Source organism: Salmo salar, chromosome 14 (genome assembly GCF_965601325.2).
Source record: "Salmo salar chromosome 14, fSalSal1, whole genome shotgun sequence".
Lineage (NCBI taxonomy): Eukaryota > Metazoa > Chordata > Actinopteri > Salmoniformes > Salmonidae > Salmo > Salmo salar.
In genome coordinates, this window is record NC_138304.1 from 5,851,635 (window position 1) to 5,875,270 (window position 23,636).

Sequence of the window (23,636 nt, forward strand, 5' to 3'; positions counted from 1 at the left end):
TCTCACCTCTAGTTTATTTGAAGAAGTGTATTGCTGTTGTTGTTTTTGTCTTGTTTGTCAAATCTCACCAGATTGGGACTGCTGTACGGTCTGGATTTCTCCCTAAGGGGTAACTCTGCGGGGAGGTCGCCAGTATGATAAGGGAATATAAACACATTTGCTAAATGGTTTCAACAAGTGTGTTATGCTCTTGAAGTTTGTCTTAGACATTTTGATATTAAAACACTTCTTAGGGCTAGGCCTCTTTTTTCTCTTTTAACTTCAAAAACGAATAAGAAATAACAGTTTTAGTAGAAGGACACAATCTTGGAAATTCGAATTTGCGCACGCCATGAAGACAGGACGCACCTGCTAAAATCGGTTTCCTTTTGAACATACTTCTTTCCATAAGAAATATTATAGTTTGTTTACATTTTAGGGTATCTGAAGAGTCAATAGAAACATATTTTGACTTGTTGAAACAAAGTTTAGGGGTAGATTTTCAGATTTCTCTCTCTGCATGTTGAACGAGTTGTTTGCTCAAATTGATGGTGCCAACTAAATTGACTTTTTGGGATATAAAGAAGTATTTTATCTAACAAAACGACACTACATGTTATAGCTGGGACCCTTTGGATGACAAATCAGAGGAAGATTTAAAAAAATTAAGTGAATATTTAATCGCTATTTGTGAATTTATGAAACCTGTGCCGGTGGAAAAATATTTTGATGTGGGGCGCTGTCCTCAAACAATCGCATGGCATGTTTTTGCTGTAATAGCGAAACATATGGAGGTCTATTTAAACTGACTTTTTTTTAAAGAAATCTAAATTGCACCTGGGCTGGAATAATACATTATGGCCTTTCTCTTGCATTTCAAAGGTGATGGTACAAAAAAATACAAAAGAACGGTTGGTTTTTTCTTTGTATAATCTTTTACCAGATCTATTGTTTTATATTATACTACATTTCTTTCACATTTCCATAAACTTCAAAGTGTTTCCTTTCAAACGGTACCAAGAATATGCTTATCCTTGCTTCAGGGCCTGAGCTACAGGCAGTTAGATTTGGGTATGTCATTTTAGGCGAAAATTGAAAAAAAGAGGGTAATCCTTACAAGGTTTTAAGGTGAGAACTGATTGTTTGAATCTCAGCTAATGCTTATGTATGCTATGGTGCTTGCTAACAGCTGATACAACACTCAAGTTTCCCGTTTGAACTGGCTTTGCTTAATTCATCAAAACTATAATATGATAGTCTAAATTACAAATACATTCATCAAAACAACACAACATAAAGATTAACAAACAAATGTATCTTGAGTCTAAACTGATTAAACATAAAGTTAGTCTTTCTTTTTAAAAATTCCAGTAGATGAGATTTTCTTTGGTAAGAATGAGTATTAAAACATGCGAAGTTATGGGCAATTACTCTCATTTTATGCATATTTCACCAAACAAAAAAGAAAATGGAAAATAAGCACATTGTGTGCAGGATTCCTGCATCTTTATCTTCACAATCCAATTCCATGTATTCAATACATAGGCCGGGTTGCTCATAGGTTAGCTGACTGTCACTGAAACAACTTTATTTTATTTTGGCAATAACTGTACTATACAAAACACTGAGCACCATTACATTTTTAAACTATGAGCAGGCAAAGTTAGTAAATTAACATTTTCCTGCTTAGTTGAATAAACCTCCTCTTGACTTAAACAAGGACAACAGTCTTGGCGTGTAGTGGTCCAGCTTCTCCATTAAGGTGAATTGAAGCTGGATGGTTGTGATCCTTCTGATAAGTCACCCAAGTTACCTATGTTGATGTTGGGGTGGTGCTGGAGATAATGAATAAAAGGTTGAATAGTGGTGAGATTTCCATTTTAAGCATTTAAGATAGTGTTGAAGTTCAAGAGGAAAACTTATCCTAACCTTAACATTGAAGAAGGATGAACACCTGTGGATATATAGCATAGATAGAGCAAGGAGAGCTATGTGTACTATTATTGCTTACACCTATCTAATACTCTCAGATCTCCACAAGTGCCAAGTTGGCAGGGCTGAGGTTAAGCATACGTACTTCTTTCCATTGTTGAAGTAATCACTGTTCTAACATCATTTGATATGTCTAAACAAAGGGTTCCATTGAATTTCTTTGACCCATCTAGTCATGTCAGATTAGGGAAGGAAGGATGCATTTTTTAGAGTATTTGAACAAGGCCCAGGTGTGTCACTCACAGCTCACGGCTCAAAACTCAATTTGGATGTTCCAGATTTTTGGGGTCATATTTGAAAATTCTTTAAGCTCCAGACATTCTCTGGCTACTCTTGTTTTGTGGCATACTCTTGTTTTGTGGGACACTCTTGAAGTTATGGACATTCAAGAGGATATAGGCTTTGAGGATGAAGACGTGTCTGATGACTTGGACGATACATGTCCAATGACTTGGGAGTTTCTGGACTTCTAAGATTATCTAGATTGCCTTGAGGCCATAAGCATGGTGAGATTTGTTTTGTTGGATATCCTTTCCTTGTTTGTGGAAACTCATTTTGCCTAAAGATTTGCATGGCTGTGCTTAAACTGATTATACCACACTATATCTCAGTGTGAGTGAGTTTAGTTTTGCTCCCGGACTTTAATTTACGTATTTAATAATTGCACAAAGCAATGCCATTGTTGTGGTTTGTCTCTCTTATGTACCATATAGTTGACTGGACACTAGGGCGATAGTAGGCAACATAGTCTTACTCATTGTACCAGTCCCAATTCACTCCACAGGAGTTCTAATCCTTTAATGATTATAGATCTGAAGTGTCTGGATAGTTTTAGGTCTTGCAGTGTTGGAGCGTTCACCATATTGCGAACACCTTTCCCCATCCAATTGCTGTTGAATATATTGAGTTGGAAAGATGCATATTTTGGCATTCTTGTCATATACCTAATAATTAAATTGTAAAAATATTTTGCTTTTATGTGGTAAATGGCACGTGTGTGTATAGGCTTGTCTACCATATGAATCTTCTCTTTGTGCCATACTGGGATCAAATGCCTTCTGTTTCTGTGTATGTATGTACAGCTGAAGTCGGAAGTTTACATGCACCTTAGCCAAATATATTTAAACTCCGTTTTTCACAATTCCTGACATTCAATCCTAGCAAAAATTCCCCGTCTTAGGTCAGTTAGGATCACCACTTTATTTTAAGAATGTGAAATGTCAGAATAATAGTAGAGAGAAGGATTTATTTCAGCTTTTATTTCTTTCATCACATTCCCAGTGGGTCAGAAGTTTACATACACTCAATTAGTATTTGATAGCGTTTCCTTTAAATTGCTTAACTTGGGTCAAATGTTTCAGGTAGCCTTTCCACAAGCTTCCCACAATAAGTTGGGTGAATTTTGTCCCATTCCTCCTGACAGAGCTGGTTTAACTGAGTCAGGTTTGTAGGCCTCCTAGCCTGCACACGCTTTTTCAGTTCTGCCCACACATTTTTTTATAGGATTTAGGTCAGGGCTTTGTGATGGCCACTCCAATACCTTGACTTTGTTGTCCTTAAGCCATTTTGCCACAACTTTGGAAGTATGCTTGGGGTCATTGTCCATTTGGAAGACTCATTTTCAACCAAGCTTTAACTTCCTGACTGATGTCTTGAGATGTTGCTTCAATATATCCACCTAATTTTCCTATTTTAACAAGGGTTAAAAATAAGAAACTTACTTGGGCCAAGAAACACACGCAATGGAAATCTGTCTTTGGTCTGAGTCCAAATTTGAGATTTTTGGTTCCAACCGCCGTGTCTATGTGAGATGCAGAGTAGGTGAACAGATGATCCCCGCATGTGTGGTTCCCACCATGAAGCATGGAGGAGGTGTGATGGTGTGGGGGTGCTTTGCTGGTGACACTGTCTGTGATTTAGTTAGAATTCAAGGCACACTTAACCAGCATGTCTTCCACAGCATTCTGCAGCGATACGCCATCCCATCTGGTTTGCGCTTAGTGGGACTATCATTTGTTTTTCAACAGGACAATGACCCAACACACCTCCAGGCTGTGTAAGGGCTATTTGACTAAGAACAAGAGTGATGGAGTGCTGCATCAGATCACTTGGCCTCCACAATCACCCAACATCAACCCAAATTGAGATAGTTCGGAATGAGTTGGACCACAGAGTGAAGGAAAAGCAGCCAACAAGTGCTCAGCATATGTGGGAACTCCTTCAAGACTGTTGGAAAAGCATTCCAGGTGAAACTGGTTAAGAGAATACCAAGTGTGCAAAGCTGTCAAGGCAAAGGGTGGCTACTTTGAAGAATCTAAAATGTATTTTGTTTAACCCTTTTTTGGTTACTACATGATTTCATATGTGTTATTTCATAGTTTTGTGGCTTCACTATTATTCTACAATGTAGAAAATAGTAAAAAGAAATAAAGACCCATGAATGAGTAGGTGTCTCCAAACCTTTGACTGGTACTGTATGTTTAATTTCAAATCAGGGATGTGGTAAGGATTCCAATACAAGGGCGTCACTGGGCTATAATAATACTGCTATGTGACTTTATTTTGTGAAAATATGTTGCAGCTGTGAGACATCCAGAAAAAAACGATGGCATTCATCTTATGTAACAATACTTTAATTTCTAAAATAGTATTTGAATATTGACAATAAACCCGTGTTTAATTATTCTTTACAGGAATACTGTCTACTATACAGTGGCATGAACATTTGGAAAATCTAGGTGACAACTAATGATGGGTACATGCTTACAAAGGATATGACTTCACAACATGTTTACATGCAAAACATATTGCATATTGATCAGTACAGCTATTTTTAATTAAGTTGGCTTAAAGGGATAGTTACGCAAATTACAAAGATAGATGCTCAGATGTTTCTATTGGCAAGGAGAGAATATTATCCATAGTGATGGCTGGCTCATAGTTGTTTTCTTATCATGCAAGTATACTAACTTATTTTGTAATTTGGGCAAACAATTCCTTTAATCACAAATATGCAAGTGCTGATAGTTTAAGTGCTTGTGGTTACAGGCGGCATTTGAACTGTAGCTTGTGAGTAAAATATATTCAGTTGCTAATACATGTAATAGTTGTTCTTAGAGAAATGCATTAAATATATAATATATATTGGTATGATCCTGTAAATACAATTTTTGATAGGTTTAGTTTTTTATGTACAGTGCCTTTGGAAAGTATTCAGACCCCTTGACTTTTTCCACATTTTGTTACGTTACAGCCTTATTCTAAAATTGACTTTTTTTTTTTATTTCATCCATCTACACACAATACCCCATAACGACAAAGCAAAAAGTGTTTTTTAGAAGATTTTGAACATTTATAAAAGAAAATACAGAAATATTACATTTACATAAGTATTCAGACCCTTTACTCAGTATTTTGTTGATGCAGCTTTGGCAGTGAATACAGCCTTGAATCTTTTTTGGTATGACGGTATAAGCTTGGCACACCTATATTTGGGGAGTTTCTTCCATTCATCTCTGCAGATCCTCTCAAGCTCTGTCAGGTTTGATGGGGAGCGTTGCTGCACAGCTATTTTCAGGTCTCTCCAGAGATGTTCGATTGGGTTCAAATCCGGGCTCTGGCTGGGCCACTCAAGGACATTCAGAGACTTGTTTCGATGCCACTATTGCGTTGTCTTGGCTGTGTGCTTAGGGTCGTTGCCCTTTTTAGAATGTGAACCTTCGCCCCAGTCCGAGGTCCTGAACCTTCTGGAGCAGGTTTCCATCAAGGATCTCTCTGTACTTTGCTCCGTTCATCTTTGCCTCGATCCTGACTAGTCCCCCAGTCCCTGCCTCTGGAAAACAGCACCACCACACCATAGGGATGGTACCAGGTTTCCTCCAGACGTGAACCTTGGCATTCAGGCCAAAGAGTTCAATCTTGGTTTCATCAGACCAGAGAATCTTGTTTCTCACGATCTGAGAGTCTTTAGGTGCCTTTTGGCAAACTCCAAACGGGCTGTCATGTACCTTTTACTGAGGAGTGGCTTCTGTCTGGCCACTCTACCAAAAAGGCCTGATTGGTGGAGTGCTGCAGAGATGGTTGTCCCACAGAGGAACTCAAGTGCTCTGGGGTTCTTGGTCACCTCCCCACCTCGGGTTCTTGGTCACCTCCCTGACCAAGACCCTTCCCGACCAAGACCCGATTACTCAGTTTGACCGGGCTGCCAGCTCTAGGAAGAGCCTTGGTGGTTCCAAACTTCTTGCATTTAAGAACGATGGAGGCCACTGTGTTTTTGGGGACCTTCAATGCCGTAAAATAATTTTTGTACCCTTCCCCATTTCCTTCAACCTCATGGCTTGGTTTTTGCTCTGACATGCACTGTCAACTGTGGGACCTTATGTAGACAGGTGTGCCTTTCCAAATCATGTCCAATCAACTGAATTTACCTTAGGTGGACTCCAAGTTGTAGAAACATCTCAAGGATGATCAATGGAAACAGGATGCACCTGAGCTCAATTTTGAGTCTCATAGCAAAGGGTCTGAATACTTGTGTAAATAAGTTATTTCTGTTTATTTTTAATACACTTGCTAAAATGTAAAAAAAAATGTTTTCGCTTTGTCATTATGAGGTATTGTGTGTAGATTGAGCATTTTGTTATTATTTAATCCATAGAAATAGACTAACTTTCATTTATACAGTGCAATCTATTTACAGTGTAGAAACAGTGGGGAAACTGTTTAGTAACATTGCCATTTGATTTGTATGTACTGTACAATGTCAATAAATATTATTATACTACATTACACAAGCCAACATTCTCAAATTCCATGGCCAACATTCAACTTATTGAGAATCTGAGAAGGTAAAAAGACCAAAAGTAAGTTCTAAGGAAATTAGGAATTGGTTAGTGTAAATCAGGGTTCTCCAGTTCCAGAGAACAGGCTTTTTTTTCTCCAGCCTAGCACTAACACATATGCTTAACAAATAATCGTAATGTCTTTAGCCTTTGCATGTGGACAGAAGTTCAAACTCCCAAAGAAACAATAAGTTTGGTTAATTGAACCAAATATGAGACAACAGTCAGTGTTATACAAATATACTGTATATTGCATAGGGAATTTACTGTCAATTCAACACACATGCCCACTACCAATTCAGTCGTAAACCAATAATCACTTTAAACACCACACCTTTTTTTCTGGTAAGAAAGAGCAAACTGGATAATCTATCCTCAAAAACAGAACTTCTTAAAAAGCAGATGATTTATGCTTGAAATCATAGCTCATCAAACACTGATTCGTAAAACCAATGAACGAGCGGGTGACTTGTATAACTTGTTTTAACAGGTCTTTTGAGTGCATTTTCCTCGCTGTTGTTTCTGCCGTTGACTTAATCACTCTCATTTGAACATGACAGGCTGCTTTAGAGGGATTTCATTTTCAGCGGTTGTTGCCACACTTTGAAGCCAGGTTCACAAAGCACTGTTTGAACGTCACTAGTTGCTACTGAGATGCTAGTAAAGATGAGAGGCAGACATCCTTTCATGTGACTGATGTTGCAAAAACAGATGGAACAGGTGTCGCAAGCAGGTGTGTGTGGGTACTTACTACTCGAGTAGTAAGTGGGCATTGTGGAAAAACACTCCACTTATTGCTGTAGAGTGGTTGAAATAAACTCAAGTTACACACACGGTCCCCAAATGGTACAACGGTTGTTCATCCAGAGGCAGTCTGTGTACCGACAAACGTGTGTGTATGTTCAAATGAGCTTATTTACTTTCCGGCCTATCGGACCTGTCAACCAGTCATATATTACATACTGTACTTGGAGCGTTGCATGGAAGTGATATTCCAAATAAATACCGGTATGTACAAAACGAAAACTATACACAAGAGGACTCTAGTCTATACTATTACACACAATTTGACCATCAGTACCTGGTGTCTATAAAAGTGATTATGACTTGTGCATTTGATATCATTTCACTTAGTATAAGGCTTCAGTTCTTTCACAATGAGATTGCCGGGCATGCATGGCTTGTTTTTCCTCTATTTTACAGCAGACTCTGTCTTTCTTTTTCTCAGTCAACGTTGTGCTCTTCGAGGATAAAAAATAAATAGTAGTACCCCATTGCAGTGGTGCAAATCCGTTTCAAAGGATTAAAAACAATCTTCCCATCCACTTAAAGTAGATGGCATCTGACCACACAGCAGAAGTTGTATACAGTGCCATACCAAAGCGAATGGGGAATAAATGACCACTTTTGATCTATGGCTGTGTTATTGTAGCCTAATTTCAGCTGCTGGAGGCCAGTCTAAATTAAAATAGTGTGTATATTTCCCAAGTTGGTTCAGGTCTTCCAATATTTTCACTATAATGGCATTTCAAATCCTAGAACACCTCCGTTATTCTACAATCCCCCCCTCTTTTTCCGATCTTCAATAACATTAATCTCTCTTCCTGTCAGACATGAATTTAGCTTTACATTAACAGAAGCCATTCTTGGTCACCAATCTGGCAACCCTCTAGCCAATTAGCGACCTGTTTATCTGAGGAGCCCCACTAAACCTGGTCACATAACCCGCCCCATTTCGAAGGCCTTCATGAGACGGTCCAGGTCTCCAAGGTTCGCAGCCTGGAAGAGCTCGGGCCGGTCCATCATGGAGAGGGCGATCCGAAGGGCAGCCCAGATGTTAGCCGACATGACTTGGTGACTCTGGCTCTGCCTCTGCTGGTTAAGGGCAGTCAGGAAGTTACTAGCTGCCTCCCTAAAAAAAAAAAAATCAGGAAAAAGGTGAAAAATGATTTTTAAAACAACTTTAAAGTGTCGTAATTATTACTCTCTTTACTTTATCTTAAGAGAGAGTTCGCTGTTATTACAATTTTACTTCATCTTAAAGGAATAGTTTGCCGTTATTACAACTTTAATTAATCTTATGGATAAGTAGAAAGTAGTACATGGACCAAGAGATTCTGTAACCCAAAGTATGGGTTTGTTTACAAACAGCTATAATAGCATTAACATTGTTCAGTGTAAAACAGTTGGAGAGTTAGGACCCCTGTTAGCACTGGTAAGACCCCAAAGTAAGAGATAGCTCAATTAAAAGTGTATATATACTTACTTTGAAAGCAGTCTATGGACAAGGAAAGACTGTAATCTTTGGTTTTGTCAAAGCTTTCAAGGTAAGGAAACAGTAAACTTGGCTGAACTATCCCTTTAAACCTGTCATTTTAACAAGGATATACTATTCCTAACCCCACAGGAAAGTAAGCTTTCAACGACATCGTTCTACAGTTGCCATGGCACCCTAGTAGCAGCCTAAGCAGAGACCTGTACCTTTTTTGTAAATATTTTTGTAATTCATTTGGATTTTTTCCATACAATCTTTTTGTTTTAAGAATGAGCAATTAATATAGCTAATATCATCAGAATCAACCACAGCATTAAGACTGAAGCTGGCAAGTCATTTGTTTGTTTGGCTAGCAAGCTAATGTTAACAGGCTAGCTGGCAATTGTTTTGAGGTTGAGGATGAAGAGAAGCCCGAAAACCATGACGGCAGAGGTGTGCAGTGATGAGGATCGTGGGGAGGACAAGTAACATTATGAAATGTGGTGTGCTTTCTGGCGCCACGTGACTGCTTCATTTCGGTAGTAGACGCGAGACACCTTGGTAAGAGCGTGCTGCTTGCTTGCCCCCTCCCTCAGATGACCACTCAAGCCATGAACTTTAATGACTGTCCATCTCATGATGATGTGATGTTGTTTTTTCTAAATTGCATGTCTTATTTTAAAGCTTTGAGATTCTTTAATGTAATGAAGGGCGCTATAAAGTAGAACATTATTATTGCATCTTTTACTCCACTCTCTCCCTATCTGACTGCCCTCTCACTCAGCTCAACCCATCCCGTCCCAACCCCCTTGCCTACTTGTGCGCTCCCAGGTTGATGCAGCTGATGCCCAGGTTGTAGCGGGACCTGATGAAGCCCGGCTGGAGCTCCAGGGCCCGGGTGTATGCCTCCACTGCCTCCTCACTATGGTCCCAATTAGCCAGTGTGGCCCCAAGGCGGTTCCACAGCAGGTAGTCCTGACAGACACAACATAACCAGAATAGGTGGGGGTGGAAGGGTGTGTGTGTGTGCATGTGCGTGTGGTAGGTTGAGGTGTTTTTGTGATAGGTTTGTGCATAGTGTGTGTTTCTCTGTACTATATTAATGGATACCTCAGGTCTGACAGACAGGGCTGAGTTGAAGGCCTCCACAGCCTTGTCAAACTCGGAGCTGAGGTTGAACAGGACCCCAAGGCCTGTCTGGAGGTCCGGGTCCACCCCATCTGTATTCAGCAAGGCGGCCTCCTGATACAATCCCTTGACCTCCGCCAGCTGGCTGCTGCAAGCACGCACACACACTGTGACAATTGACACACTGTGCACTTGATGTGCTTCAAGACAGTAATCGAAGTGCATGGATTCAACAAGTTTAAGTAAATTATGCAGAAATGTTAAATGAGCTCCGTCAGAAACGAAGGACATCATTTTTTCCAGATAGGCTTAATATGTTAAGACATTGTTAAGATATCCTGAGATTGAAAGAAGTCATCTTGAGACTGAGGCTGTCCTAAAATGGACAGTTTACATTATAAAGGCTCATTTATGCTTATAACAAGGAATAAAGCAATATATCTGCAAGCTACAGTGGTTCCTCCTTTAAAAGTTGCGTCATACTGCAGCACATCTTGCGGGTTGCTACAGCATTCTATGGCACGTTATTTAATTGTCAGCCATTTTTTACGTTAACGCAAGTTAGTGCTAGTTTGACCACCAGAGGGCAACTTTGAGAAGCATTTGATAGTCTCCCATATTGGCATTACTAGAGAATGTAAAACCTTTTTTGTAATAACATAGTACATGAGATTGATTTTAAGAAATTTGGCTTAATTAATTTGATTAATATTATCGTGTTTCTATTCCGAGAAAAACGAAACCCCCAGGATTTCTGTTGGGATTGAATGGAAAATATTGCACTGTACAACGTGACGGTCGGGAGTAGGCTACAGCATAAGAGGATTCTAAATTAATATCTAAGGGGCATAACATTTCCACACCCTAATTGTAGTGTAACTAATATTCATTTCGCCTATGGTAGGCCTATAGTATATCTAAAATATATTTATTTCAATGACGACACTCTAGGCCAATAATTACATTGGAGAATTCTAAATTAATATCTAAGGGGCATTTTCCATTAGGATCTGTGAGAATATCTAAGGGGCTTTCATATCATTTTACATAAATAAATAATAATAATCGCTTTGTTTAAAAAGTAACAATATTTTGGAGATTTCATTTTCATTTAACCTCGAGTGAGCGAGAAAAAGGCAATTCTTGAACATGGGGTGAGACATTCTCACAAGTAAACATTCCCTGTCTTAGGTCAGTCAGGATCACCACTTTATTTTAAGAATGTGAAATGTCAGAATAATAGTAGAGAGAATGATTTATTTCAGCTTTTATTTCTATCATCACATTCCCAGTGGGTTAGAAGTTTACATACACTCAATTAGGATTTGGTAGCATTGCCTTTAAATTGTTTAACTTGGGTCAAACGTTTCGGGTAGCCTTCCACAAGCTTCCCACAATAAGTTGGGTGAATTTTGGCCCATTCCTCCTGACAGAGCTGGTGTAGCTGAGTCAGGTTTGTAGGCCTCCTTGCTCGCACACCCTTTTTCAGTTCTGCCCAAAAATGTTCTATGGGATTGAGGTCAGGGCTTTGAGATGGCCACTCCAATACCTTGACTTTGTTGTCCTTAAGCCACTTTCCCCACAACTTTGGAAGTATGCTTGGGGTCATTGTCCATTTGGCGGTTTTGAAGCAGTGGCTTCTTCCTTGCTGAGCGGCCTTTCAGGTTATGTCGATATAGGACTCGTTTTACTGTGGATACAGATACTTTTGTACCTGTTTCCTCCAGCATCTTCACAAGGTTGCTGTTGTTCTGGGATTGATTTGCACTTTTCGCACCACAGTACATTAATCTCTAGGAGACAGAACACGTCTCCTTCCTGAGCGGTATGACGGCTGCGTGGTCCCATGGTGTTTATACTCGCGTACTCTTGTTTGTACAGATGAACGTGGTACCTTCAGGCATTTGGAAATTGCTCCCAAGGATGAACCAGACTTGTGGAGGTCTACAATTATTTTTCCTGAGGTCTTGGCTGATTTCTTTTGATTTTCCCATGATGTCAAGCAAAGAGGCACTGAGTTTGAAGGTAGGCCTTGAAATACATCCACAGGTACAACTCCAATTGACTCAAATGATGTCAATTAGCCTATCAGAAGCTTCTAAAGCCATGACATTTTCTGGAATTTTCCAAGCCATTTAAAGGCACAGTCAGATTAGTGAATGTAAACTTCTGACCCACTGGAAATGTGATACAGTGAATTATAAATTAAATAATCTGTCTGTAAACAATTGTTGGAAAAATTACTTGTGTCATGCACAAAGTAGATGTTGTAACCGACTTGCCAAAACTATAGTTTGTAAACAAGAAATGTGTGCAGTGGTTGAAAAACTAGTTTTAATGACTCCAACCTAAGTGTATGTAAATTTCTGACTTCAACTGTATAACGACAGTGAGCGATTGTAATCTAAATAAAGGCCAAAATAATATTTATAAAGGCCAAAATATAGCCCTGCTAATAGCCATAATGACGCTGTACAACGTGACCATGTGTGTTTGAAAGAGTATTTTCCAGTAAGCAACAATTTGTTTGCCTTCATTAGACAACTTTGTTCCAATATTTCTGTAATTCAGTGCTATTTATTCCGACAGTAATTCGTTATGGATCCGTAACTAAATCAACATCTGCATTTTGAAAGAGTATTTTTTATCATTATTTCATTAACGAAAGTATAAAGATGCTGATGAAGAAATACAGTACTGTACAGTATATGCTTTTACATTTGGATAATAAAGCATTTAGAAGCTATAAGCCACCTGCATTTGTTTAGTAGGCTACTGTGCAGTCTGACAAGTAAACAGCCTACAATACATACTGTAGTAAACATGGGAAGGTGCCTAATTCCTTACATAAGGGAGAGCAGGCCATGTCCAGACTTTCTTGGTGACCTCAAGTACCTTCAATAATGTCTGTACTAGAGAATATGGGCACGCGGGAGACCGGGTTTCAATTCCCCGACGGGGACAAAAGAGTAGGTTGTCTTTGTAAATAAGAATTTGTTCTTAACTGATTCCATATGTGTTATTTCATAGTTGTGATGTCTACACTATTATTCTACAATGTAGAAAATAGTAAAAATAAAGAAAAATCCTGGAATGAGTAGGTGTATCCAAACTTTTGATTGGTACTTGGTACCCTTTGGGTTTCTGTTAGGATGTAACGGAAAATATGGCGCTGTACAACGTGATGGTCGGCAGTACAGTACTGGGCTATTTAGCTAAAGAATCCCCATGTCCTGCGGGCAGGGCACGCAGAAGACCGGGGTTCAATTCCCCGACGGGGAGGAAGGAGTAGGCTGTCCTTGTAAATAAGAATTTGTTCTTAACCGACTTGCCTAGTTAAATAAAGGTTACACTAAGAGCATAACATTTCTGCACCCTCATTTTAAAATTCTAGTCTAACCAACACCCAAACGGAGATTAAGTGAAAATAAAAATCTCATTGATTGATCAAGACCAGTGTCACGCCCTGACCATAGAGAGCTCTTGGTTCTCTATGGTTTTGTAGGTCAAGGCGTGACTAGGGAGTGTTCTAGTCGATTCATTTCTATGTTTGGGATTGAGTATGGTTCCCAATTAGAGGCAGCTGATTATCGTTGTCTCTAATTGGGGATCATACTTAAGGTGTCCCTGTTCCCACCTGCTTTTGTGGGATCTTGTTTGTGTATGTGCTTGTTGCACTACGTTACTTCACATTTCGTTGCTTGTTTATTGTTTTTGTTGAGAAGTTTCACTTTTAATAAAGATGTGGAACTCAACACACGCTCAGCCTTGGTCCGTCCATTATCACGACCATGACAACCAGTCCCCATGCTTGTCTCAGAGCAGCACGAAACAGTGCTAAAATAGTTCTAGGCTTTTGCTTCAAATCCTATTGCTTCTAACTTCAATACACTCTTTAAATAAATAAAGACCTTCGCCACTTTTAACAGCACATTACTCAACACTAGTGAGACTCATGTCACCTACAGTAGGCCTATAGTATATCGAAGAATATGACGTGACTCTCTGCCAATAATTACATATAGAGGATTGGAGGACCCAGTTTTTGCGTTCTCTTTCTTTTCATACCATTTTTACTGCAATTGCTGATAAACACGCCCCGTTAAAGCGACTTAGGGTAAAAACATTTAACTAATCCTTGGTTCTCCTCTGATTTGAAAATCCTTTTCCTGCAAAAGAATCAAGCATGGGCCTTGGCGAGGAATACTGGTGAAATAGCTTATGGAAAAAAAGGCAAAATCTAGTGCTATGACAGAGTCTGCTGGTGATCCCTCTAACTGTAACGGTCGTCGTAGTAAGTGGACCAAGGCGCAGCGGGTTGAGTGCTTATTTTCACTTTTATTGTGAACACTTAAATAAACAAAACAATAAACGAACGAACAGTCTTGCAGGCTAAACACAGCAGTGCAAAAAACAACTTCCCACAAAACCCATTACAAACACACCCCTCTATATAGGACCTTCAATCAGAGGCAACGAGGAACAGCTGCCTCCAATTGAAGGTCAAACCCATAAACTAAACATAGAAATAGAATGACTAGACGGAAAATAGAAATACATTAACATAGACCAAAACCCCGGAATACAAACACCCCTCTACATAAACACACACCCCGAACCACATAAAACAAACACCCCCCTGCCACGTCCTGACCAAACTACAATAACAAATAACCCCTTTACTGGTCAGAACGTGACACTAACTTCTGGAAAACCGTTAACTCACTTAAACGAGGAAACTCCTCGACTTCCCTGCCAAAGCAAATTACATTGGAATCTGGGATTGTCAGTGACCGAACTGAAAATTGTGATGTTTTCAATAAGCACTTTATTTCTACTGGTTTTCTTTTTGAAAGAAAAATATGATCCTGACCGGTCTATTGTTTCAGCCCCTCGGCCCCCAGCTGATGTGGAAAACCCGTCTTCCCTGTGGCTCAGTTGGTAGAGCATGGTGTGTGCAACGCCAGCATGGTGTGTGCAACGCCAGCATGGTGTGTGCAACGCCAGGGTTGTGGGTTCGATTCCCACGGGGGGGACAGTACAAAGTAAAAAAAAAAAATATGCATGAAATGAAATGAAAAATGTATGAAATGTATGCATTCACTACTGTAAGTCGCTCTGGATAAGAGCGTCTGCTAAATGACTAAAATGTAAAAATGAAAACAGTAAGCCGGTTTTTAATTTTCAAAAAGTCACAGAAGATGAGGTCTTATCTGCTATAGATTCAAAGAAATCGTTAGGCGCTGACAATCTGGATCCATATTTACTTAAATGTGCAGCACCTATCATTGCTAGTGCAGTGACGCACATCTTCAATCAAACATTTGTCGAAGGAAAGATTCCTGAAGCTTGGAAAACAGCTTTTGTTTTACCACTCCTCAAGGGAGGTGATGGTAATGAATTGGATAATTATCGGCCCATCTCTAAGCTCTCCTGTTTGGCAAAAATTAATTGGTGAATAGGCAACTACAACCATTTTTAACTGTTAACAATACTCTTTCTAGCAATCAATCTGGCTTCAGACCAAAACACAGTACCACTTCGGCCACTGTACGTGTTATAAATGATATTGCTAATGCCCTAGATAATATCAAGTACTGTGCCGCCTTGTTCATAGATTTGTCTAAAGCTTTTGACACTGTAGGCCATGCGATACTTTTGGGTAAGCTGTCGTCAATAGGACTGGGATCGGATGCCTGTCATTGGTTTCATGACTATCTAAAGGATAGAAGTCAGGCTGTTAGAGTTGACGGTTCTATACTTGGTCCATTATTGTTCACTCTCTACATAAACAATATCGGTGATGAGGTAAGAAAGTGTAAAATTCATCTATATGCTGATGACACTGTCATGTACTCTATTGCTTCAACGGCTGACCAAGCATTATCACAGTTGGAGACAGATTTTAAGATATTACAAGGGTCTTTTTTACAGTTGAAACTTGTTTTAAACGCTAAGAAAACACATTTTATGATTTTTAATAGGTCCAGAAAGTTGAAAATAGACTTGCACTTACGAGCTTAGATGGCTCTCAAATGAATCAGGTCTCTGCATATAAATACTTAGGGATATGGCTGGATGATAAACTGTCTTTTAAAATGCATGTTAACCTGTTAGAGCTAGGGGGCAGTATTTACACCGCCGGATAAAAAACGTACCCGATTTAATCTGGTTACCGCTCCTACCCAGTAACTAGAATATGCATATACTTATTACATATGGATAGAAAACACCCTAAAGTTTCTAAAACTGTTTGAATGGTGTCTGTGAGTATAACAGAACTCATTTTGCAGGCAAAAATCTGAGAAGGTTTCATGCAGGAAGTGGCCTGTCTGACAAGGTGTCGTTCTTCTTGTCTCTGTTTATTGAAGAGTGAGGATCTTAGCTGTCCCGTGACACTTCCTACGGCTGCCATAGGGTCTCAGAAGGCGGTAAAAACCTGAATCATGGCTTTGCAGGCTCTGGCTGAAACAAAGTAGCGCGTTTGGGTAGTGGCTGGTTACAGTACTGTGAGACTCAGGCTCGTGCCCGCGTCGACCGAAAGCTGTGTTTTCTTTCCTCTGTTTAGCTAAATGGACATTCCCGGTCGGAATATTATTAAAAATGGATTTTAAACAGCGGTCGACATGCTTCGAAGTACGGTAATGGAATATTTTGATTTTTTTTGTCACGAATTGCGCCATGCGCACGACCCTGATTTACCATTTCAGATAGTGTCTGGGACGCACGAACAAAACGCCGCTATTCGGATATAACGATGGATTATTTTGGACCAAACCAACATTTGTTATTGAAGTAGCAGTCCTGGGAGTGCATTCTGACGAAGACAACAAAAGGTAATCAAACTTTTATAATAGTAAATCTGATATTGGTGAGTGCTAAACTTGCCGGGTGTCTAAATAGCTAGCCCGTGATGCCTGGGCTATGTACTTAGAATATTGCAAAATGTGCTTTCACCAAAAAGCTATTTTAAAATCGGACATATCGAGTGCATAGAGGAGTTCTGTATCTATAATTCTTAAAATAATTGTTATGCTTTTTGTGAACGTTTATCATGAGTAATTTAGTATTTTTTATGGGATTGTTAGTGTTTTATGCAGGGATGTCAACATTTTTAGCTATGTTCAAATGTAGCTAAATACAATTTTTTTTTTTAATTTATAAATATGTACAAACAGTGTATTCCTAAAGACTTTAACATAACAAGGATCTACTATTTACAAAACTCACACATGAAAACATTTTGAAAAACTGGCACTCGCTCATCATGCTTCTTCCCTCTTCCCCGGAAGTTTGCGGGGGGTATGCTAGTTCTGAATGTCACATGCTAATGTAAAAAGCTGGTTTTTGATATAAATATGAACTTGATTGAACAAAACATGCATGTATTGTATAACATAATGTCCTAGGGTTGTCATCTGATGAAGATCATCAAAGGTTAGTGCTGCATTTAGCTGTCTTCTGGGTTTTTGTGACATTATATGCTAGCTTGAAAAATGGTTGTCTGATTATTTCTGGCTTGGTACTCTGCTGACATAATCTAATGTTTTGCTTTCGTTGTAAAGCCTTTTTGAAATCGGACAGTGTGGTTAGATTAACGAGAGTCTTGTCTTTAAATAGCTGTAAAATAGTCATATGTTTGAGAAATTGAAGTAATAGCATTTCAAAGGTTTTGAAAATCGCGCCACAGGATTCAACTGGCTGTTACGTAGGTGGGACGAATTCGTCCCGCCTAGCCCAGAGAGGTTAACGAACATTGTAAAAAGCTAGGCTTCCTCTATAGAAACAGGACATGATTGTCCTCCACAAATAGAAGACAAATTGTGCAAGCTACTTTTATGTCTGTTATAGATCATGGGGATATTATTTACATGCATGCTATGGCATCCACACTTAAACCGCTGGATGCTACTTATCATTGTGCACTTAGGTTTATTACGGGTGCTAGCTACAGAACTCACCACTGTGTTTTAGATAAAAATGTGGGTTGGACTTCGCTGTCCATGAGACGAGAACAACATGCGCCCATGTTTGTCTATAAAGAACTTCTGAATAAACTACCTTCTTATTTATCATCACTTATCAACATTGGAATTATAATTCATAAAACCAGGTCTCAAGCATGGATTACACTTGAGGCCCCTGAGATCCCCACAGAGTTGGGTATGGCTGCCTTTTCCTGTTACGCTCCTTGCTTATGGAATAGCCTGCAGACTAAACTTGAGACTCTTCTCCCCCTTGCCCATTTTAAACATTTATTGGAGGATTTTTATTTTTGTATTGCTTGTAACTGCTTTGGGTAATGCAAGCTATTGTGCTATTAGGGGAATAACCTACACTAACGTTCAAAAGTTTGGGGTCACTTAGAAATGTCCTTGTTTTTGAAAGAAAAGCAAAAAGTTTTTGCCCATTAAAATAACAAATTGATCAGAAATACAGTGTAGACATTGTTCATGTTGTAAATGACTACTGTAGCTGGAAACGGCTGATTTGTAATGGAATATCTACATAGGTGTATAGAGGCCCATTATCAGCAACCATCACTCCTGTGTTCCAATGGCACGTTGTGTTAGCTAATCCAAGTTTATCATTTTAAAAGGCTAATTGATCATTAGAAAACCCTTTTGCATTTATGTTAGCACAGCTGAAAACGTTTGTGCTGTTTAAAGAAGCAATAAAACTGGCCTTCTTTAGACTAGCTAAGTATCTGGAGCATCAGCATTTGTCAGTTCGATTACAAGCTCAAAATGGCCAGAAACAAATACCTTTCTTCTGAAACTTGTCAGTCTATTCTTGTTCTGAGAAATGAAGGCTATTCCATGTGAGAAATTGCCAAGAAACTGAAGATCTCGTACAACGCTGTGTACTACTCCCTTCACAGAACAGCGGAAACTGGCTCTAACCAGAATAGAAAGAGGAGTGGGAGGCCCCGGCGCACAACTAAGCAAGAGGACAAGTACATTAGAGTGTCCAGTTTGAGAAACAGATGCCTCACAAGTCCTCAACTGGCAGCTTCATTAAATAGTACCCGCAAAACACTAGTCTCAACGTCAACAGTGAAGAGGCGACTCTGGAATGCTGGCCTTCTAGGCAGAGTTGCAAAGAAAAAGCCATATCTCAGACTAGTCAATAAAAAGAAAAGATTTAAGATGGGCAAAAGAACACAGCCACTGGACAGAGGAAGATTGGGAAAAAGTGTTAGAGTCGTCTGTCCATAAGTTTGAGGTGTTCGGATCACAAAGAAGAATATTTGTGAGACGAATAAAAAATGAAAAAATGCTGGAGGAGTGCTTGACGCCAACTGTCAAGCATGGTGAAGGCAATGTGATGGTCTGGGGGTGCTTTGGTGGTGGTAAAGTGGGAGATTTGTACAGGGTAAAAGAGATCTTGAAGAAGGAAGGATATCAATCCATTTTGCAACGCCATGCCATACCCTGTGGACCGCACTTAATTGGAGCCAATTTCCTCCTACAACAGGACAATGACCCAAAGCACAGCTCCAAACTATGCACTAACTATTTAGGGAAGACGCAGTCAGCTGGTATTCTGTCTATAATAGAGTGGCCTGCACAGTCACCAGATCTCAACCCTATTGAGCTGTTGTGGGAGCAGCTTGACCGTATGGTACGTAAGAAGTGCCCATCAAGCCAATCCAACTTGTGGGAGGTGCTTCAGGAAGCATGGGGTGAAATCTCTTCAGATTACCTCAACAAATTGACAACTAGAATGCCAAAGTCCGAAGGTCCGCAAGGCTGTAACTGCTGGAAATGAAGGATTCTTTGATGAAAGCAAAGTTTGAAGGACACAATTATTATTTCAATAAAAAAATCATAATTTATAACCTTGTCAACATCTTGACTATATATCCTATTCATTTTGTCAGTCATTTATTGTATGGAAAACAAGGACATTTCTAATTGACCCAAAACTTTTGAACGGTAGTGTATGTGTAAATGTAACAATCTGCTGTTGTATTTTTTTTGTGTTATCTGTGATTGTTTTGTTGGTCTTGTATAATTTCTTAATCATTGTACCTAAACTGTATGTGTAAACATGTATACACAGGGCCCAGCTGTAAAAGAGACCTTGGTCTCAGTCTGTGTTCCTTGTTGAAATAAAGGTATAATAATAATATTTCTGTAATTCAGTGATATTTATTCCCATAGTAATTCGTTATGGATCCATAACTAAATAAACATCAGCATTTTGAAAGAGTATTTTTATCATTATTTTATTAATGAAGGCATAAAGATGCCATTATTAGTTACATTGTTTTAGTTTGAACGTGCAGACTGGTACTAAGAATAGAACAGCGGGAACGTTTCCCTAGTTCAGTGCCCCTTAAATATTTTGGAGATGATTTCGTTTTCAAATAACGTAAAAAGGAGCGAATAAAAGGCCATTCTTGAAGATGGGGTGAGACATTGTTACTAATTTGTAAATAAAGCCAGTTTGTTATTTAGAATTATTGATATGTTTTTAGAGGGAGAGAAACCAAAAACCTACAGTCATCTCATGGGTCTCCCTGTCGATGCTGGCACAGAACCAGCATCTGTAGCAACACAGCTTGCACTGCTATGCAGTGTCTTAGACCGTTGCACAACTCAGGTGCTGTACAATGTGACCAGTCGGGAGTGGGCTACAATACTACAGTAAGAGCAAAATAATCCTAACAAAATAAAATAATAAAAACCTTAGTGTAACAACAATTGCAGTCAGTAATACTGAAGTCGTGCACAATTTTCTATTTAGGTTTGTGTTGCCCATTGTGTCACCCAGTCAGTTAGAGACACAGTAGGACCCAAAAGCATAATCAGTGCTCTAACTCCCCCTTGCGCTGGTCTGGAGCAATGAAGTGGTGATGCAGGGTACCGTACTAAACCACAAATTACCTCTAAGTCCTGCGGCGTAAGCTCGCAACTTTTAAAGGAGGAACCACTGAATATGTATTGTAACCAAGAGGTGGGCATACCAAGAGGTTGGCGTATGGGGACGACCCCTGCGCGGTGTGGTGGGGGACCCCTGCAGCAGTGGGCTCCGGCTCCGGCTCCCTGGCAGTAGGTGTTTATAACGGGGGTTGTGGCAGATCCAGCGGTGCAGGGCCTTGCAAGCGTCCTGTTGCATGCCTGTGTTGGTCAAACTCACCGCCAGGGCCATGAGGGCCGGCAAGTTGTTGTGGTGGAGGTCTAGACACCTGCAGACAGGGACTGCTGTGATTTCTGTGCAAGAAAGTACGGTTGATTGCCTATTTGGGATGTGCTGGTTTTATCTTTTTTTGTGCACACCAGGTGAGGTCATTCCAGGTAGGATGGGGAGAGGATGGGGACAAGGCATCTTCCTTGGAAATGTTTTAAATGTTTTAATAATCCCCCCAAAAAAATATTGGCGAGAGACTCAATTTTTGCTGATGCACATAACACCCATTGAATTAGGTTATTTGAGGTTTGAAAAAAGGTAATGGATTAGGAATTTCCTTGTAAATTACTATGTTTGCTGTTAACCGTATCAAGTTAAACAACATAGTTGTGCTGCTGTAATGAAGGTGAGTTGGACTCTTACGACTTAAATCAGAACTGGAGACCAGGGTTCGATCCCACCTGTGACACTGTATACATGTGTATATACAGTGCTTTTCGTTAAGTATTCAGACCCCTTGACGTTTTCCACATTTTGTTACGTTACAGCCTTATTCTAAAATGTATTAAATAGTTTTTTTCCCTCATCAAGCTACACAAAATACCCCATAATGAAGAAGCAAAAAACGTTATATTTTTTTATTTTAGTACATTTACATAAGTTTTCAGAACCTTCACTCAGTACTTTACTGAAGCAACTTTGGCTGCGATTACAGCCTCAAGTCTTTTTGGGTATGACGCTGCAAGCTTGGCACACCTATATTTGGGGGGTTTCTCCCATTCCTCTTTGCAGCTCCTATCAAGCTCTGTCAAGTTGGATGTGGAGCGTTGGTGTACAGCTATAATCAGGTCTCTCAAGGACATTCAGAGACTTGTTCCGAAGCCACTCCTGCGTTGTCTTGGCTGTGTGCTTAGGGTCGTTGTCCTATTGGAAGGAAAACCTTCGCCCCAGTCTGAGGTCCTGAGCTCTCTGGAGCAGGTTTTCATCAAGGATCTCTCTGTACGTTAATCCGTTACTCTTTGCCTCGATCCTGACTAGTCTCCCAGTCCCTGCCGCTGAAAAACATCCCCACAGCATGATGCTGACACCACCATGCTTCACCGTAGGGATGGTGGCAGGTTTCCTCCAGACGTGATGCTTGACATTCAGGCCAAAGAGTTCAATATTGGTTTCATCAGACCAGAGAATCTTGTTTCTCATGGTCTGAGAGTCTTTAGGTGCCTTTTGGCAAACTCCAAGCAGGCTGTCATGTGCCTTTTACTGAGGAGGGGCTTCCGTCTGGCCACTCTACTATAAAGGCCTGATTGGTGGAGTGCTGCAGAGATGGTTGTCCTTCTGGAAGGTTCTCCCATCTTCACAGAGGAACTCTGGAGCTCCGTCAGAGTGACCATCGGGTTCTTGGTCACCTCCCTGACCAAGGTTCTTCTACCCCGACAGCTCTGTTGGGCCGTGCGGCCGCCTCTAGGGAGAGTCTTGGTGGTTCCAAATTTCTTCTATTTAAGAATGATGGAGGCCACTGTGTTGAGAACCTTCAATGCTGCAGACATGTTTGGTACCCTTCCCCAGATCTGTGACTCGACAAAATCCTGTCTCGGAGCTCTACGGACAATTCCTTCGACCTCATGGCTTGGTTTTTTCTCTGACATGCACTGTCAAGTGTGGGACCTTATATAGACAGGTGTGCCTTTCCAAATCATGTCCAATCAACTTTGCTTTGTCAATATGGGGTATTGTGTGTAGATTGCTGAGGATATATTTTTTTAATTTAATCAATTTTAGAATAAGGCTAACGTAACAAAATGTGGAAAAGGTCAAGGGGTCTGAATACTTTCTGAAGGCATTGTAAGTAGAAACAACTCATTTTTTACCTCTGGAGTGACACGATGGCCGCCTGCTCATTCTCATTCTCGGCCTGTGTGGTGCCCAGAACCTGCCAAGCCTAAAGACGCAGAGAGGGTTTCAACCAAACTAACACATCAAAACAAAGTCAAACAATACTACACCAGTACTTCTGAGCTAACCAATACTTCACTAAAGGAAATCTTATGCACAGTTCAGACATCGATTTTTTTAAATAAAAAAAATAAACAACAAAAGTGGATGTTCTAAGTCCATAACAATGCTTTAACCACATCAGGAGACCACTTTTGAGGTCTGGGAAAAAATGCATGACATTTATTTATTGTAGTTACCCTTTAATTCAATTGCGCAGGCACCTAGAAATGTTGTTTGGTTAGTAGTGTTTCTGTAGCACATAAAATGGAATTTGCAAAAGAAATGGCCACCGGATTGACGCAAATAATCATGAT

At 39.9% G+C, this 23,636-nt stretch overlaps 1 protein-coding gene across 2 annotated transcripts in view; it reads right to left on the bottom strand.

Moving 5' to 3' along the window:
* Positions 1-4,512: 4,512 nt before the first annotated feature.
* The window catches only part of pex5lb (peroxisomal biogenesis factor 5-like b), a 174,465-nt gene continuing 155,341 nt past the window's right edge, over positions 4,513-23,636 (bottom strand). For both annotated transcript variants that reach the window (XM_014139167.3, XM_014139164.3), the window contains 5 exons: positions 23,196-23,266; positions 21,164-21,385; positions 10,174-10,339; positions 9,881-10,038; positions 4,513-8,721 (listed from right to left, as the gene is read on the bottom strand). In XM_014139167.3, coding sequence (XP_013994642.3) covers positions 8,526-8,721; positions 9,881-10,038; positions 10,174-10,339; positions 21,164-21,385; positions 23,196-23,266 — 813 coding nt within the window. In that variant the 3' untranslated portion in view covers positions 4,513-8,525. The remainder of the gene's footprint in view (positions 8,722-9,880; positions 10,039-10,173; positions 10,340-21,163; positions 21,386-23,195; positions 23,267-23,636) is intronic.